The sequence below is a fragment of the Sceloporus undulatus genome, chromosome 7, assembly GCF_019175285.1.
Source record: "Sceloporus undulatus isolate JIND9_A2432 ecotype Alabama chromosome 7, SceUnd_v1.1, whole genome shotgun sequence".
Taxonomy (NCBI): domain Eukaryota; kingdom Metazoa; phylum Chordata; class Lepidosauria; order Squamata; family Phrynosomatidae; genus Sceloporus; species Sceloporus undulatus.
The window spans coordinates 6,951,436-6,970,659 of NC_056528.1; the positions used below are offsets into that span (position 1 = coordinate 6,951,436).

The 19,224-nt window shown below is 45.7% G+C and overlaps 1 protein-coding gene across 3 annotated transcripts in view; it reads left to right on the forward strand.

The window, feature by feature from the left end:
- Nucleotides 1-17,712, forward strand: part of MEGF6 (multiple EGF like domains 6) — a 136,577-nt gene extending 118,865 nt beyond the window's left edge. Inside the window, exons 28-39 of one of the 3 annotated variants that reach the window (XM_042478729.1) lie at nucleotides 1,843-1,971; nucleotides 3,642-3,770; nucleotides 5,090-5,221; nucleotides 7,214-7,342; nucleotides 8,435-8,563; nucleotides 9,353-9,481; nucleotides 10,852-10,980; nucleotides 11,660-11,788; nucleotides 12,539-12,667; nucleotides 13,548-13,679; nucleotides 14,296-14,380; nucleotides 16,233-17,712. In XM_042478729.1, the coding sequence (XP_042334663.1) occupies nucleotides 1,843-1,971; nucleotides 3,642-3,770; nucleotides 5,090-5,221; nucleotides 7,214-7,342; nucleotides 8,435-8,563; nucleotides 9,353-9,481; nucleotides 10,852-10,980; nucleotides 11,660-11,788; nucleotides 12,539-12,667; nucleotides 13,548-13,679; nucleotides 14,296-14,375 (1,376 nt within the window). In that variant the 3' untranslated portion in view covers nucleotides 14,376-14,380; nucleotides 16,233-17,712. The remainder of the gene's footprint in view (nucleotides 1-1,842; nucleotides 1,972-3,641; nucleotides 3,771-5,089; nucleotides 5,222-7,213; nucleotides 7,343-8,434; nucleotides 8,564-9,352; nucleotides 9,482-10,851; nucleotides 10,981-11,659; nucleotides 11,789-12,538; nucleotides 12,668-13,547; nucleotides 13,680-14,295; nucleotides 14,381-16,232) is intronic. The other 2 variants (XM_042478727.1, XM_042478730.1) reach the window with 2 other exon arrangements.
- The last annotated feature ends 1,512 nt before the right edge of the window (nucleotides 17,713-19,224 follow it).

The window sequence follows — 19,224 nt, forward strand, 5'->3', positions numbered from 1 at the left end:
TTTCTTAGCAAGTTACTCCAGAGCGGTTTTGCCATTGCCATCCTTTGAGGCTGAGAGAGTGCGACTTGCGCAAGGTCCCCCTGTGGGTTTATCCCCAAAAAGGTAACTCCTTTTAAATTCAAATGTTATATTGATATCTTTTAATATGCTTGTACTGCTTCCACTTGTAGTGTTTTATACGTGTTGTTCGCTGCCTTGAGTCCCTATGTTGGGAGAAAGGCAGGGTATAAAATGATGATGATGATGATGATGATGATGATGATGATGATGATGATGACTCCATATACCAGGCCTCTTGCCGTTCCTTACAGTGTCCCCCGTTGAATGATTTTGCTAAGCAACTCAGGGCCCTACTACGCTCATAAAACAAAAAACATCATGGCCCTAACATGGACCTCCAAGTCCAACTAATGCATTGAAAAGGATAAAATATATGCTATTAGGACAAAGCGCATAGGCCTAAATAATTTGCATCCTTGAATCGTAGGTCGACGCTTAGGCAAACCTCATTGATTCAATGGAACTGTTCTAGTTAGGACTAACCATTGGATTGCATCCACAGCCGTTTCCCCCTTTGACTGAACACAAAAGATGCCGTCCAAATGGAGAAATTGGCTGGCGAAGGCGAAATCTAGGAGGAAAGGGGAAAGAAAAGATTTGGAAGTCACTCAAAGGTTCAGCTATTTTAAACAGGGATTCCTGTAAACCTCCTATAAAAGGGCTTTCTTGCCCCTTTTACCTTAAAATTGGCACGGATCACCTACTTTTCTTACACAGCCAAGTTTCAGATCAATCTGTCGGGTCGATTTCTAAGCAAGTGCCGTAATACCTATCCCAGCTCCAACTCCTAGTTATTCAAGCAGAGTGTGATTCAACTATAGCCTTGTATTATATTGCATTTTATCCTCCCAGCCTTTCACAGAAGAAAGCTTCAAGATCTATGCTTTGCCTTAGACAACATTGTAGATTCCATGAAAATATCATTTGTTGTTGTTGTTGTTGTTGTTGTGTGCCGTCAAGTCATTTCCGACTTACGGCGGCCCTAAGGCGCACCAATGGTGGGTTTTTCAGCATTGAAGAGAAATTAAAGCGCATTCAAAGCATCTCAAATAAAGCGGAAATGATTATCACACGCAATTGCAGAAATAATCACTTTATCCGTTTAAATAATCACTTGATTCTTTTTGCTTTTGGGACGTCAGCAACAACGCATTTCCAATATCACTTATCAGATATCCGATATCACTTATCGGAAGCGCATTGTCGCTGAAATCCTGAATGTAAAAAGATGCGCGCCAGTGCTTCTTTGTGACCACTTTAATGGTGGGTTTTGCGCGAGGCCATGTCACATCGTTTCGCGGAATGACGCAGTTTTTCCAGGATGTTCATGGGATAAAATCCTTTGTGTGATCAACCCTTTTAGTGGGTTTCATGGCTGAGTTGGGAATCGAACCCAGCGCTATGCTGAAGGGGTCTCAAACTGGATTACTTCTACAGTGTGTTTTGGTCCATGGTTGGGTTTTTATCCACTTGCAGTCATTGAACAGACATGGAAGTAGAAATCTGAGAGCAATGATATGCTGAAACTAGATTATTTTGGGATACCTGCATTGGCACATATGTACTTGATGTGATATCTTGGAGGTGGGACCCGAGTCTAAACACCAAATTCATTTACGTTTCACCTACACTTTATATAGGTAACCTGAAGGTAGTTTTATACAATGTTTTTAATGTTGAACAAAACAAAGTTTGGGTACGCTGAACCATCGGAAAGCAAAAGGGTCACTCTCTTTGCATTGATAATAATTATCCTTTTGTGACTTTCTCTTCCCTCTGCAGCTTGCCCCGAGGGTACCTATGGAGAACAGTGCAAGGAGTCATGCGACTGTGAGCATGGCGTCCCGTGCCATCACATCACTGGGGCCTGTGACTGCCTGCCAGGATGGCGAGGGCATCGCTGTGAGAAAGGTAAGCGGGCTAACACCCATTTTGAAAGGACTTGGGGGTCCTGAGAGAAGCATAAAGTTGAGCTTGGATGTAGCTGGTCTAAGCAGGTAAGTAAGAATGAACAAATCTTATTGATGCAACACAGTGAGAGGGCTGCCATTAGTCATTGGGAGAGACCCCCAAGGGCCATGCAGTCCAACCCCATTCTGCCATGCAGGAACTCACCATCCAAATACCCCCGACGGATGGCCATCCATCCTCTGTTTAAAGACCTCCAAAGAAGGACTTCTACTTGAAGCCACATTGCAACAAAATAAAACCATCCATCCCTGCAGTCTATGCCACTTTCAACAGATTTGCAAGATGCAAAGATCATTTGCGTTGATCTTGCTCTCCCTTCTAATGTTTTTAAAAATGGCCCAATACCTCTTCTTTGTCCCAGCCTGAGTAGGCGCCTCGAATCAATGAATTCATAGGAGTTTTGTAGGCAAGGAATACTCCGAGTTGGTTTTGCCAGCTCCTTCCTCTGAAATACAGCCTATAGTGCCTGCTATTTGGTGGTGGCTTCTCATCAAAGTACTAACCAGAGATGACCCGGCTTAGCTTCCAAGATCAGAGTGAATCTGGTGGTTTTTAGGATAGCATCCCCTATTTCCATAGAATAGCATCCATGATCCCTTCCAACACATACACTTTGCTGCCTCCGTTTCTCCATCCAAGGTGCCCTCTGTCTTGCTGTTGAAATAGGACCGTCCTGAATTCTGGTTAAAACCAAGGAATGGATCCATCATAAACATTGCACTTAGGGTGAAAAGTATTATGGGGGGGGGGGAGGACAGCCAGACCCACATGGAAAGGGCATGGGCTTTCCTCCAAACAGAAGTTGGCTTCTGAGCATCTTCTGAGTTGGAAGACCACCCAGCCAGGGGTGGATGGCGTCTATAGCAAATTAAAGCCTTTTTCTTCCTCCCCAAAGGCTCCAAAAACAACACTACTTTTACAGATCGTCTCTGGCTGTTAATGTGGAGCTTGGAAAGTTATGCTCCCGAAGTCATTTGTTTTCTTGGTCACTACAGGGTTTAATTCTGGGGTTTGTAGTTTGGTGAGGCACCAGCACTCTTTGTCATCAGGGAAGGCGAAAGACCTTGTAAAACTACCAATCCCAGGATTTCTTAGGATGGAGCAACAGCATTTAAAGTGGTACCACACTGCACTATTTCTACAGTGTAGAAGCAGAGGAAACATATATGAGAGCCAGCGTGGTGGAGTGGTTTGAGCATTGAACTATGACTCTGGAGACCATGATTTGAATCCCCGCTTCCAAAGTAACCCACTTGTAGTTCCCATTCACAAATGAGTCGATTCAAAATGATTCGGTTCCAGCTGGTCGAAGGGGAAATTCGAATCTGTTCCGATCCGCATGTGGTTCACAGTTGCGCAGAATCGATTTATCCAAAAAGAAGCGGAGAAAAATCAGCATCAAAAAGATGTGGGTTAAATGGGTCTAGCACATGCCCCCCATCTTGGAATCGCTTCAGCGATTCAGATTAAGTGGGAACTTAATTTGGATTAAGTCGGTTCAAACCGATTCACGATCCGATTTAAAAGGTAGTGGGAATGAGGCCATGATTTCCAAAGCTCTCCATCATTGTGAAAGGTTTGGTTCAGTTTCTGCCCTTTTCCTTTCCTAGCCTGCCTGCCTGGCACTTTTGGGAAGGACTGTGCCACCGGCTGCAACTGTCCTCCAGGAACGCCTTGCAACCACATCACAGGCGAATGCGGCTGTCCTCCGGGATTCATGGGCCACGGCTGCGAGCAATGTAAGTCCTGAGTTTTCTCCTGGCAAGGCTCTGGGAGACCAATGGAAATACCCTTCTGGGTATAATAAATGAAATGAACTGAATAAAACCTCTGGTACAAAGAGCGGCTCGTATCCTGGCAGGTGGTGCACGCTGTTGTAATCCTAACTCTAGAGAGGGAGCCAAGGGGGAAACTGGAGCAGGCCTACTGCATCCAAGAGGATTACGTTCATAAAACCCAAGAGGGAGAGCCAAGCTTGGCGCAGAATGCAACGGACATGGCGCTGCTTGGCTCAGCAGCATTGTGTCCAAGGCCAATTTGTATTTTGGGGTTTCCAAGCCATGGCCTTTCTCAAGGGCAGACCCAGCTGAACTGATCTGCCCTGCTCTCGCTATTTATAACATCTCTTTGGTGGGCAGAAATGAGAAGGTGCAGAATGGTGACGTCCGTCATGGACATAGGAGTGGTCACTGTAAGTACAGTTGGCTCACCATTTTCACGGGGGATCCCCACAAAAATGGAAGCTCACACTTATTCAAGCCCCATAGGCTTGAATGGAGTGCGTCTTCATGCGCACGCGCCATTGCAAATAGCGGAGGTCGCCCCTCTGTGTATATTCAAGGGAGTGGATATCAGGTCCACACATTAGGAGGGGCGACTGTACTATACCTTAACTCTAATAAAAATAGGAACCATCCCCTGGAGAAATGCAAAAGTGTAGTCTATCCTGGAAGCACTAACCTTCCTCTCTTCTCTCATCCATCCATCTTTCAGTGTGAACACAACCAGTTATGCCTCCTGCAGTTTTGTAAGTTCTTTGGCATTGTTTCCCTTGCTTTCATCCTTTACATCAGTAGTCCCCAAACTATAGTCCCTTTAAGAGATTCTTGGACTTCAGCTCCCAGAAGCCTCAGCCATGTTGGCCAACAGTCTGGGATTCTGGGAGCTGAAGTCCAAAATCCCTTCAAGAGCACAGTTTGGGGACTACTGCTTTATATCCTTTTGTTGCATGACCCTACGTCATACTCTTGCCTTATCCATGGGTCATATCAAAAGCCATGGTGCCAAAACCTGGCCCTTGAGTTATACATGAGATCGACTTGTAGTCGAGTATATAAGGGTAACTTAGGAAAAGGGGAGTCTAATATATATTATAATAATATGTGTATAAGTACACTAAATGCAATGGCATGGTAAAATGGTGTCCCTTTTATAAAACGGCAAAATCAACCATTTTGGAAAATCCTGTGTGTCTCGCTTCATAGTGTTGCTTTGCAATGGGATTGGGATCCAAACCTCCCCATCCCAACTGACTTGAGTTTTTCTCTCTCCTGCGTAGCCTGTCTGCCAGGGACCTTTGGACTCGAGTGTGCGCGGATTTGCCAGTGCGCTGGAGTGAACCATGACTGCCACCCAGTGACTGGAGAGTGTATCTGTGCTCCGGGTTTCCATGGCATCAATTGTCGGCAGAGTGAGTTGAGCCGGAAAGGTTGCAGTGTAAAAGATATGAACATCTAATAGGGATGGCTTTAGGAAGGTTTGTTTGTAGGAGTGGAAACATTGGTAATGGATAAAGATTTTCACACATGCTGCATAGGAGGGCTATATGATGCTTTCCGGATGTTGCTGGACCACAGCTGTCCTCACTGTTGACTATGGCCTGTTACAGACTGCCAAAATAAAGCTGCTTTGGGTCTCTTTGGAGGTATGCTATTTAAATCATGCATGAGTCCTAAGAGTCTGGAGGTTGCGCCAAAGCCACACTCCATTCCTAAGCACTGGAGTGCAGCTTTGGTGCAGCTTTCAGATTCTTAGGATGCATGCATCATTTAAACAGCATGCCTCCAAAGAGACCCGAAGCAGCTTTATTTTGGCAGTCTGTAACAAGCCAAAGTTACTCTTGCTTTATGATTTTATCACACTAGCTTGCTGTCTTGCCGTAATCACACTAGAGAAGGGCTTGTTCCAATACAGGGCTGGAGCTCCTGCTACCGAGGAAACCTGCTCTTAGGAAACAACCAGTAGTAAGCAGTAAGTAGCAGCTTCTTGCAAATGCAAACCTATACACTCATGAAGAACAGTGCCAACATATTCCTCTGTTTAATGATCTGCTCTATGGAGTGCTATTCAATATCTTTATCTTGGATGACATTATTGGGGGCAATAGTTATCAAATTTGCAGATGGCACCAAATTAATAGGAGTAGCTAATACTCCAGAGGACAGGATCAAAATGACCCAAATAGACTGGGCCGAAGAGTGTATCTGTGCGCCAGGTTTCCATGGCATCAATTGTTGGCAGAGTGAGTTGGGCCGAAGCTAACAAAATGAATTTCAACACTCAGAAATGTAAGGACGGAAAAACAAAATGCACAGATATAGGATGGGGGATGCCTGGCTTAAAAAGACTTATACGTGTGAAAGGGATCTAGGAGTCTTAGTAGACCACAAGTTGAACATGAGTCAATAGTGTGATGCGGGAGCTAAAAAGGTCAATGCAATTCTAGGCTGCATCAATTTTGTTTTTTTATTTTATATACAGTGGTACCTCGGGATACGAAATACCCAGGTTACGAAATTTTTGGGATACGAAAAAATCCCATAGGGAATCATTGTTCCGGGTTACGAATGTTTTTTCGGGTTACGAAAAAACTTTTGGTGCTTTTTTCGGCTTTTTCGCACGGAATCGCGGCTTTTCCCCATTAGCGCCTATGGCAATTCGGCTTACGAAGGCTTTTCGGGTTACGAAAGCGGCCGCGTTACGAATTAATTTCGTAACCCGAGGCACCACTGTACTGCTATTCCAAAGATCATAACGGTGAACAGCAAGTAAGCTAATTAGCAAGTAAGCTAATTTGCCCCCAACAGTCTGGGTACTCATTTTAGCTCCCTCCTCGGAAGGATGCAAGCCTGAGTCGAGCTTGGGCCCTTTTGCTGGTCTTGAACTCACAACCTTGTGGTTTCGAGTTAATGGCTGCAGTACAGGCATTTAACCACTGCGCCACCAGGGCTCCAATAAAAGTATAGTGTCTAGATCAGGGGTAGGCAATCTTTTTGAGCTGGGGGTTGGGTTGCTGTCCCTCAGACAACTGGGGGCTGAACTCAAAATGGCGCCTGGAGCAGCGTGGAAGCTGCGGCGGGAGCGGCAATCGGCGGCAGGAACGGGCTGAGGCTGGTTCCAAGGCCTCGCCAGGCCGGATCCAGCCCGCGGGCTGTAGGTTGCCGACCACTGGTCTAGATCATATGGTGACCAACAGCAATTCCCCATCTTGGTTCATGCGCATGATGTTGCTAGCATTGCGCTGGGCTGGAAACTGTGAGTGCCAATTCACCACAAAATCTTGAGCCTTTGCATGATGTATTTGCTTACCTCTCTTTTAAAGGATCTGTTTGTCCTATTTGGTACAGCAATCCGAAGGCCTTCTCTGAATCTTTTCATTTTAGCGGTCTGTTTTTCCTTGCAGGATGTCCATTGGGACGCTATGGCCCAAATTGTGAAAGGCAATGCAAATGCAAGAATGGGGGGCAGTGTGTGCCAACCACAGGAATGTGCCATTGCCCAGCTGGCTATATTGGAGCTGACTGCAGTACTAGTAAGTAGGCTGGATTGGTGTGTGTGTGTGTGTGTGTGTGAATAATAATAATAATAATAATAATAATAATAATAATAATAAGGTTTTATTCTGTATGATGCAAAATTGAACTAAAAGGTCAGGTATTTCCAGCATTTTCAGATAGTCTTAACGGAGTGGGGAGTTAAACTGGCATAAATTTACGGCTGATGCACATAACTAACAAACGCAGGCATATTGCACAAATAAAGTGATACCGGAAATGCATGGTCGCTGGAATCCCAAAAGTAAAAAGATGCGCATCGATGCTTCTTTGTGACCACTTTAGTGGCAGGTTTGGCGCAACGGCGTGTGAAATCGTGAGCGATTTTTCCAGGATATTCACAGGATAAACTACCGATCTCCTTCATGTGATAAACTCCCTACATCCAGCTAAATACTGGCAATACTAAACCCTGACCTTTTGCTTTCTTGTATTTTGCAAAATGGAATTATTATACTATATACCTGGAAACTAGGGTTCGATTCTCTTGCTCAGCCATGGAAATCTATTGGGTGAACCTGGGTAAGTCACACACTCTCAGCCCCAGAATAGGTTTGCCTTTGGGTTGCCTTAAACGATAGCTTCGCCTTTGTTGTTGTTGTTGTTGTTGTTGTTGTTGTGTGTCTTCAAGTCGTTTCCGACTTATAGTGACCCTAAGGAGACCCGATCATGGGGTTTTCTTGGCAAGTGTCTACAAAGAGTGTTTGCCATTGCCATCCTCTGAGGCTGAGAGATTGTGACTTGCCCAAAGTCACCCAGTGGGTTTTCATGGCCGAGCCAGGATTTGAATCCTGGTCTCCCAGTGTCCTAGTTCAATGCTCAAACCACATGCTGGCTATAAGTCGGAAATGGCATGCAACAACAATAATAATAGCAACAACTTGGTTGCAAGCATTGTCCAGCAGATCACAGAAAAGTTACTTTTACAGCGGCATTGCTGACTTGTAGAACCTGATAGCTAGAGTCCAAAAAGGTAACTTTTCCAAGCTTTTCTACTGGGATATGATTTTGGTATCAATGATGGCAGTGCAATTGCTAAGGCCTTTCTTGGTTGTTGTTGTTTTTCCTAGCTTGCCCAGCCGGCCGCTATGGTGCAGTCTGTGCCCTTGTGTGTTCCTGCGGCAAGAATGCCACCTGCCATCCTGTGACGGGTTTCTGCCTTTGCCCACCAGGAAAGACAGGCCCCAGCTGTGAACATGGTAAGCAATTGTTGGGTTGGGTTGGGTTGTCCAAGCTATTTTGCATTGGGTTCTAATTGCACAACAGAATGGGTGTTGCAAACTATCTGCATTTATACGACAATCCTGCCGAGATGTGTGTGTGTGTGTGTGTGTAAAGGGATCTTGTAGCACCTTTGAGACTGACTGCAAGAGAGAAGCTGGTAGCATAGAATCATAGCATTGGAAGAGACTCCAAGGGCCATCCGGTCCAACCCCTGCCATGCAAGAACTTTCAATATTCCAGGTGGGGCCTGACCAAAGCACAATACAGTGGCACTATTTACTTCCCTTGATCTAGACACTGTACCTCTATTGATGCAGCCCAGAATCGCATTGGCCTTTCTAGCTGCCGCATCACGCTGTTGACTCCAGCATGAGCTTTCCTAGATGCTTCCTTAGAGGCATGGAGTGGACTGGAGAGTCTCAAGGCAGACCTATATCAGCATCTAGGTGTGTGTGTGTGTGTGTGTGTGTGTGTGTGTGTGACAATGTCATTTGAAATGCAAAACTTTGTGGGTGTGGAAATGAGGTGACAACTTCAGTTTTAACACTGGCCATTGGAGGACAAAGGCAGGAGAAAGGATGTTGCCTAAAGCCAAGGAGGGCAGATAACCAAATGAATATATATCATGATTTGCATAGTTTATGGTGACTTTCCTTAAGTATCCCTGCCAAACAGATATTGTTTATGTCATTCAAATAGCATCCACTGATGTCTTACTTCTATTGACACTTTGTGGTCAAACGTCTTGTTGTCTTCTCCGCCAGGTTGTCCAAGGAACCGCCATGGGCCTGGATGTAAGCAAACTTGCGCCTGCAAGAACGGGGGGATCTGCCTCGCGTCCGACGGCTCTTGCCTCTGTGGGCTTGGATGGACGGGGCAGTTTTGCGAATCAGGTATTTGCTCCTTGTGTCTCTTCCTCCTCCTTGAAACCAAGGGTGCGCCTGTACTACACAGCTGTAGACGTTGTGTACCACCTTCACTTCTCTGGTACGAACCTGGGATTTGTAGTTTGGTACGGCACTTAGAATGCCATGCTGGAGTGCTCCAGTGCATCCCCTTGAACTCGTGTCAGGTACAGCTTGGTCCCTTTACAGACTAAAAAAACACCCCCAAAACCAGATTGCAGATGTCCTCACCCAACACTGTTCCAAAAGGGACTCTTGTTGGGAGGTCGCCTCCGTTCCAAATTCAGCCTCAGGTTTGCGTTGAAGGACTTTTGGCCAGGCTCTATAGCAGAACATTGAAGGTGGTCCAAAATTGCAGATGCTGCCCAGGGTACAGTCCCTCACCAGCAGTAAGGGATTTTGGGTCTGGTTGCAATTGCATTTTGTCCGTGGAGCTTCAAAAGCTTTCAACAAGTATACTGTGCATTTTGCTTGGCCAATAAAGGTACCACTGATGGATTTTTGTTTGCATAGGAGTGCGTTTGCTTCTTCTGACCTGATGTAAGGTCAGTGCTCCATCTGGAAAATCGTTTTCCTAGTTGAGAAGTTGAGTGGCTTTCACTAAGGAAAGAGCCTTTACTATAACACTTGGTGGCTTCCATGCCATGGGACCTGGGAGTGTGCTTCATGTTTTTGTTCATATGCTAAAAGAGCGACACCAAAGTGTTTTGTGGGTTTTTCGGGCGATGTGGCCATGTTCTACAAGAGTTTATTCCTGATGGCTGGCATCTTCAGAGAATGGTGGCATGGAAGAGAGTGGGGTATGTATGTATGTATGTGACCCTGGGTTGGGAGGAGTGATTTCCATGTTATTGATGACAAGACCTCCGGGTGGGAGGATATGCAAAGACGATAATTAGAATTAATTTAATTAATTAATCAAATTAGTATAATAGAAGAATAATCTGAAGATGCCAGCCACAGATGCTGCCAAAACATCAGGAACAAACTCTTCTAGAACATGGCCACAGAGCCCGGAAAACCCACAGCAAACTATGGATGCTGGCCATGCAAGCCTTCGACTTCACAGACCTATACCAAGTTTGTGCCATATCTCCAAAATAGGTTCAGCACCTTTGATAGCCACCATTTCCCACTAAATATCACCGCCTGAAGTATGCTGGATTTAAAATCATAGTTGGAAGGTCCTTAAAAGGTCATGCAGGAATACCCAGCTGAAGTGCCCCTGAAAGATGGCTATGCAATCTGTGGTCCAAAGACCAGTTTGTTGTCAGCTGTTCTGTGCTCCTTCTTTTTTTCCTTTTTGAGCTCCCTCAGTTTTGTGACAATGATAAATCAAGGTACTGTCTTCCATGCAGGATGTCCGCCAGGGAGGTACGGGGCCAACTGTCAGCTGAATTGCACCTGCCAAAACAATGCAACCTGTGATCCAGTGACGGGGGTTTGCCGATGTGGAAAAGGGCACTATGGGAACTTATGTGAACACAGTAAGTCTCAGTAACACTGTCACTGGGGTTGGTCCAAAAACAGTCCAGGATTCTCTTGGGTATACACACAATGTCTAATGCATTGCATTGGAGCATCTCACTGGTTACAATCCACCGATCTGTAGAATCATAGCGTTGGAAGAGACCCCAAGGGCCAACTAGTCCAAACCTCTGCCATGCAGGAATACATAATCAAAGCACTCCAGACAGTTCATCCAAACCGTTGCCAAGTTGGAAATAACCTGGCTCAAATTTTGTAGCTCTCAGAAGGGGGTGGTTGCTCTTGTTGGTAACTTTGGGCAGCTGCCTTTTATTTCCCAAGAGCCCCCATAGGAGCAATTCTTCATCAGACCTCGTCTTCATTGGGGAAGAATGTAATGGAAGCCTCATCCTTGAATTACATTTGGTTTCAATGGCGTTACCCCAATGCCTCTCCTGCATTTTACCATATGAGAACATGGGGCAAAAGAGACTGTGGGGGTAGGAGGTGGTGGACATTTATTTAGATCCTTTCCCGCTGACTGTAGCAGAAGAATGAATGAATGAATGGGATGGATGGATGGATGGATGGATGGGAGAGTGGACAGTGGTGCTTCCTTAGTAGGTTGCACAAAATTAGATTGCATTTCTTCTTGTGTTTTCCTTTTTCATACATTCCTTGGTTGCTTCTCCCTCTCAGGTTGCCCAGCTGGCTACCATGGAATGGGTTGTCAAGAGCCATGCGCCTGCCAGAATGGAGCCGCGTGTGATCCAGTGACAGGGGAATGCATTTGCCCCCCTGGCTTCCATGGCTCCCAGTGTCAAAAAGGTGTGTGACCAATCCTGAACCTCAAGAAGCAAAGTCATTCTCATGGTTGACATTTGCAAGGTCCAGCGTCTCTTGACCATAGCAAATTCAGGTTGGACTCTTCTTGGTGACTTACACTTGTATGTCTGGAGCTATCCATGAGCAAGTGCATTTTTAAACCCAAACAACTGGATTGGTCATAGGGACCACAAGGGCCAATGAGTTCAACTCTTTGCCACATCCATCCATTGTGGTTCCTTTAGACCAGTAGTCCCCAAACATTGATCCTCCAGATGTTTTGGACTTCAGCTCCCAAAATTTCTGACCATTGACTAAGTTGGCTTGGACTTTCAGGAATTGAAATCCAAAACACCTGGAGGAACAGACTTTGGGAACCTCTGCTTTAGACTCTTCCCACTTTGTATCCTCATTGCTATTCATTGCAAGTGAGCCTTCAATAGCTCACCTTTAAGAAGTTTAAGAATCCATTATTTGAAGATGCCAGCCATAGATGTTGGCGAAACGTCAGGAATAAACTCTTCTAGAACATGGCCATGTAGCCCAAAACCCCCACAAAAAACAATGGATGCCGGCCATGAAAGCCTTCGACTTCAATCTGTAATGTCAGTTGTTCTTGTAATTCTCCTTCCTATACACACACATAGCTGGAGATACTATAGTACTGCATTTCCTAACCTCAGTGGCAAAGGATATAGCTAGCTGAACATTAACTATGTATAATTATGTATATATCTTTGTTTAAAATCATAGGCTGTGATGCAGGGAAATATGGGGAAAAGTGCCAGCACCAGTGCGAATGCGAAGGGAACGCTGCTTGTGACCCAGCTACCGGACGCTGCTTATGTCCCCCGGGGAAAACCGGCACAAAATGTGATGAAGGTAAATGAATCCATCATTTAATCCAGGAATTTTGCATGTTGTCAAGGGCAAGAGAAGGCTGGTTATCTTCTAAGGAATCCAAATTGGGACCCAAGACTGATTCCAGGGTTCCAGGTTCAGGGAAGAGATGTTCAGGGCTAAATGCTAGAGAAATCCTCTAGTTGGGCATATGCATTTGTGTCTTTTTAAATGCACAGGGGTGCTAGGCTTACACTTGTCAGCCTATGCAAACTTGAGTTTGTATGAGTTATGAGTTTGGTGTCCAAGCAGAACTGACCATTATCTAAGCAGCATACAGGAGCAGGAGCTTGCAAATTTGCTGGACATTGTTTAGTTTCATTGACCATAAGCCACCTTCCCATGCTGGGGAAAAGGCAGGAAAACAGGTATAGTGAATCCTTGGTAGCCACTGGGCTTTTGTTCCAGGACCCCAAAATCCATAAATGATCAAGTCCCATTAAAAACAGTGGCATAATAAAATAGTGTCCCTTATATAAAATGGCAAAATAGTTGCTTTTTTGGAACGGATACATTTTTGGGAATATTTTTCAAGCCATGGATGCTTGAATCCGTGGATAAAAATTCAGTGGATACAGAAGGCTGACTGTAAGAATTTAAGCAAGAGAAAACCAATGCGGTGTATTGATTTGAGAGTTTGGTTAGGACTATGGAAGACCAGGATCTGAATCAGTGACGGAAATCCAACTAGTGTGGCTCATGATCGATTTTGGGGCAGACAAACGGTGCCCACGTTTGCCAAAGTCTCACCCTGAGCTACTGAAACATTCTTTCTTTGAGACGTTTCCCCCTGTCTCTATTTCTTCATGCATTTGCTGTTGCAACATTTAACAGCTCTCCTTTCTTCCTTTCATTGAACCAGACTGCCAACTGAAGAGATATGGCCCTGACTGTGCCATGACTTGTGAGTGTTCCTCTGCCAATGCCTACTGCAATGCCCAGAATGGACGATGCCTTTGCCTTAATGGGTACATAGGGACAACGTGCCGAGAAGGTATGTAATGCTACCAATGTCTTGCATTTACTTAGTCACAAAGGTGCTACCGGATCTCTTTCCATACAGAAAGTTGGAAGCATGGGCTTTCATAGACTTGAGCCTACTTCCTCAGATACATATTTGGAGCGGAGAATCCAGAGACCTATATATGCCACTTGTGTCTGATGATGCCAATATGGTTAATCTGCTCTCCTTGGCTTTAGGCAACAGCCTTTGTCCTCCAGCAGCCATAGTTAATATTGAATTTATCATCTCATCTCCATACCCGCATGGTTTCGCATTTGAATTGACATTCTTATACACAACTGGATTACATATATCTGTCTGTAGACTGTACACTCCACCCCATGCATCTGAAGAAGGAGGCTCAAGTCTTTGAAAGCTACCAACGTCTCAAAGGTGTTACAAGATCCCTTTGCATACTGACTTCTCCAGACTAACACAGTTATGTCTGCGTAGCGGGAATTGTTATAATGCATGATGTGTCATAAGGACATGTCCTAGTAGTGGGAATTGTTATAACGCATGAAACGCCATAAGGATCTGTCGATGGAAATGGGGTGGGCAATGCTGAAGTCCTAAAGGGCATCTCACTCATCTCTGTCCTTTCCAGGAGGCCCACCTCAACTGCTAGCCAGCAGTAGGCAACAGCCAGAACAAAGTGAGTGGCGTCTCTTCCCCACTTTTAAATAATGAAGGTAATTGGCAATGCTAGAATTAAGTTTGCTATGGTTCAGTTTAAGGCTTCCTTGGAATGTAAAGCTAGTATGGAAATCTCTTGACTATGATCCCATATGGGTGGACTGCACAATAAAGAAATGGCACGGTCCTCCTTGTTCCCGTTTGGCCTTCACCTTGTTGATACCCATTTTTAACAATATTCCCCGAACTTACTTGCAAAGCGAACAGGTTTGACAGAATACAACTCTTCCTCCACTACATAGAATCATAGAATTGTAGAGTTGGAAGAGACCCCAAGGGCCATCCAGTCCAACCCCATTCTGCCATGCAGCAACTCTCCATCAAAGCATCCCTGACAGATGGCCATCCACCCTCTGTTTAAAGACCTCTAAGGAAAGAGACTCCATTACTCTCCATTGAGGGAGTGTGTTCCACTGTCAAACAGCCCTTACTCTCAGGACGTTCCTCCTAATGTTGAGCTGGAATCTCTTTTCTTGGAGCTTGCATCCATTGCTCCATTGGGTCCTAGTCTCTGGAGCAGCAGAAAACAAGCTTGCTCCCTCCTCAATATGACATCCCTTCAAATATTTAGACAGGGATATCATGTCATCTCTTAACCATCTCTTCTCCAGGCGAAACATACTTAGCTCCCTAAGTCGTTCCTCATAGGACATAGTTTCTAGACCCTTCACTGTTTTAGTCACTCTCCTCTGGACATGCTCCAATTTGCTGGCTTTCCACTTGTAAAGACTTCCTTTAACCATGGAAGACCATTCAGTTGAGGGATGGCCAACGCTGCGTCAGAAATGGTACAGTCAGTTGGTTTTTAAAAATGCATTTCAGAGGCCTGCGAACCAGCATGGCATAGCTGTTTGAGCATTGGGCTATGACTCTGGAGAACAGGGTTCAATTCCTAGCTTGGCCACGGAGTCCATTGAGTGACATTGAGCAGATCACCCTCTGTCAGCCTCAAGGAAGGCAATGGCCAACATGGCTATGTCTTTGAATTCTGCAAATCTCAGCATTCTGTAGGATGCACCTCTGGCCATTAAAGTGATGTCAAACAGCATAGTTTTGACTGTGTAGATGCACCCAGATCATAGAATGCATGTCTGACTATGCCTGGCTTCTCCTTTCCACTGTATAACAAACTCCAGAACATGATCACTCACCTAAGGATCCCACAACTTGCATCCCATTAACCAGGTCATCCTAGTTGGTTAGGATCAGATCCAAAATAGCTGACCCCCTTGTTGCCTCTTCCACCTTTTGGACCATGAAATTATCTCCAAGGCAAGTGAGGAATTTGCTAGACCTTGAGGATCTGGCTGAGTTTGACTTCCAGCAAATATCAGGGTAGTTGAAGTCGCCCATCACTACTACATCTCCCCTTTCTGTTCTAGAAAGGCATCATCCAATTCCTCCATCTGACTTGGAGGTCTGTAGTAGATTCCCACCATAACATCCTTGTTGTTTCCCTCCCCTTTAATTTCTATCCAGATGCTCTCCACCTGGCTTCCAGAATTTAAGTCCTGGATCTCTTCACAGGTGTAAACATCCCTGACATATCATGCTGACATATGTGCTTCTCCTGAGGCAGGATCTCAGCTGTGGCCCTAAAACTGATTTCTTCTTGGAGGGGAAGAATTGCCCAACTCTTCACTTGGAGTTCCCTAGAGCCATGGCCTTCTTAGCAACATCAATGGGGATCTGCAGTTCAAATTGTCTACACAGGCTTTCTATGTGACATCATGGGGAATTTAAAATGCTAGCCTGGCATGTGGGCAGAGGGTGAGGGCAGGAGTTTGGTCAAGCGTTGGCAGGCTGCTTGATTGTGCCAGTCGTAACCATTACAATATCTTCTTGCAGTTGCGCCACATCAGAGGCTTTACTGGCATCCTCCCAGGATGGTCCCTCCAACTGTGAAGCACTAGGTCTATGTACTCTGCTCCAAGGAAGACTTGACTTGGTGGCACGCCTGGAACGGACCCGTCTGTGCCCATCTTGGCATTGGCCCACAGCTCCGTGCCCTTGAGGAGTGGCACAACCGAACCTTTGGGGCGACTGGGAATCCTGCACAGACTTTGCGTGGGCATCTCAAGCGAGCAGACATTACCCTCCAGAGAGGAATAATGCCAGTCTGCGTTGCCCACAAGTGGTTTGTTCAACGTAGCTGTTTGCTCCTGGAAGGGAGTGCGGCTTGTAAATAGAAACTTATTCTCATTTTCTCATCATAGCCCAGTTCCATATTGATGTAAAGATATATTTATGGGCGGGTATGTTAACAATGTCGTCTGGCTCGCTACTCAAAATAGCCCTATGGTATTTTGTAGACGTCTGGATGTAGTAGGAGGGTTGAGAAGCACCTGTATGGACCGGTGAATCAAATCGGGTTGAGTAACACACAGATGGGCCACTTGGCAGAGAGGGTTGGAGAGTAAGGATGGGCACACATTTCGTTTTCGGATGCCAGGAACTTAAGATATAAAACAGGGGCATAGAAAGCTTGTTCCAAAAGAGCCAATAGATATTTTCGTTTTGGCCGTCTTACCTCGATCAGGCCAAGAAAATGTGACTTGACCAGGGTTAGGGAAACATAGAGGCAACGTATCTTGGCAGATGGGTTGTAACTAAGAGTGGGGTGAGTGTTTTTACACACCGTAAGGTGGAGCATCTCATGCCTCTCACTGAATCATTGAGTCTAAAGGAACTGAACTTCATATCTGCTAAGAACGGATGTTCTGCACCTCTGCTCTTTGTGGGTAAGTTTTCGGGGATGGCAAGTCTCCCACCTAAGTTTTAACCAGGGCTGACCCTGCTTAGCTTCCCAGATCAGATGGCATCCAGTGCCTTTAGAGCATTTAGGCCACAATCAACGTTTGTTTCAACCGTTCAGGCCTTTCCCTACAATTAAATAATTTAAAACGAACGATTTTCTTGATCTCATCCAATTTTGGTTCAACTAGAACCAACCTGCCCTTGATGCTCAGTTTGAATCCCTTCGTCGCCCGTTTTCAGAAGCCAAACTCGCTGCTGTCACCGTGATTTTCTCAACATGCCATGACTTTCGCAAATGACTTTTATGAAACTGGAACGCTACTATAGTTGCCTTGCGGAGTCGGGAAGGAGAGAAATTGCCATGTTATCTTGTGCATATCAAAATGTATTTATATTTATATGCGTATATATATATATATGTATTGATACGTTATGAAACCCTTCTACCGAGGTCTTTCTTTCAGTTGGTCTCAAAGGTGCCACAAGGAAGGTGCGTTTGTGAAACCCTGCCAATGGAGGTGGCAAGACTTTTGCAATACACAACGAAACACAAAATAGGAAGGAAAATAAATTGGGCTTTCCTAAATTAAACAATTTTTTGTGGGTTTTTTGGGTTATGCGGCCATGTTCTAGAAGACTTTATGCATGACCTTTTGCCAACATCTATGGCTGGCATCTTCAGAGAATGCTGGCATGGAAGAGAGTGGGGTATTTAAATGTAGGGCATACTTTTTAATGGGGGACACACGACCAACTTAAAAAAACGAAAGGGCCATGTCTTCCAGTTTGTTATTCAGGGCAGCAGGGTTTAACCCTTCAGGATGCCCAGGACCAAAGCCTTGGCTCTCCTGCCTCATCATCATCATCATCATCATCATCATCATCATCATTATTATTATTTATTATTATTATTATTATCATTATTGACCAAAAGATGCCAGCCCTGAGTTTCCTAAACCCAGGAGCCAAGAATCCTGAGCCCTTTGGAGCCTGAGAATAATGAGCCTGCAACGCTCCCTTTCCGCCACCAGAGGGCGCCCCAAGACAGGGAAGAACCATAGCGATATTAATAAGCGCCAAGGAGCCGAAGTGAGAGAGAGGCGCAGGGGTCGAGCAAGAGATCGAACTAAGGAGAACCAGGATGGAGAGCGCGAAAGCGCCTGAGAGCGGAGTTGCGAGAGGAGTTCTGCCATTGATGCCTCGCCTGCTCCTCCTCACAGCAGCCACAGGAGGGCGCCCGAGAGACGCAGTGAGAGCGAGCCAGGAAGGGAAGGAGCCTGGCTGCCGCTAGAGGGCGCCCCAGGACAATAGGGATTCATGGAGAATGGGGTCCCTGCCCCTGGCGCCCTTAGCAGAGAGACTTAGTTTTGGAGGACTACAGTTCCCATCACCCCCAACTAACCCACATGGCCCTGGCTCTGGAGGAGTCTGGGGTTTTCAAGAAAGGAGCTTGAGGAGAAAGGGGGCCAAGGGTGCAGACAGGCTGCATGGCCTGCGGATGATGGGAATGGGACTTCTTAGTTTTGGAGGACTACAATTCCCATCACCCTCAACCAACCCACATGTCCCTGGCCCTGGAGGATTCTGGGGATGGGGCCAAGGGTGCAGACAGGCCTCCCCCCCACCTCTCCATGGCCTGGGGATGATGGGATATATATAATTAGAATAAATACAATATGAATAATAATAAATAATTATATATGTGTATGAGCGATGACTCCCTAACATCTCCTCCTGCGCATGCGCAGCAGCCAGAAGAGGGCGCCTGGGAGAGAGCGAGAGAGAGAGCGAGGAGGAACGGGAACCTCGAGGGGAGAAGTCGCCCTTCCTGCTGCCGCCAGAGGGCGCTCCAGAGCAATAGGGAAAGTAGGTGGGGCACTCTTAGCGAGTGCAGGGACTGCGTTTGGGACTGCAATTCCCATCACTCACATGAACACACACATTGGGGAGCATTTGCCCCTAAAGAAACATTATATATGTGTGTGTTTATCTCTCTGTGTGTATATATGTACACACACACACATATATATACACACACACACACACACACACATATATTTAACAGGTTTTGCTGCAGAATGGG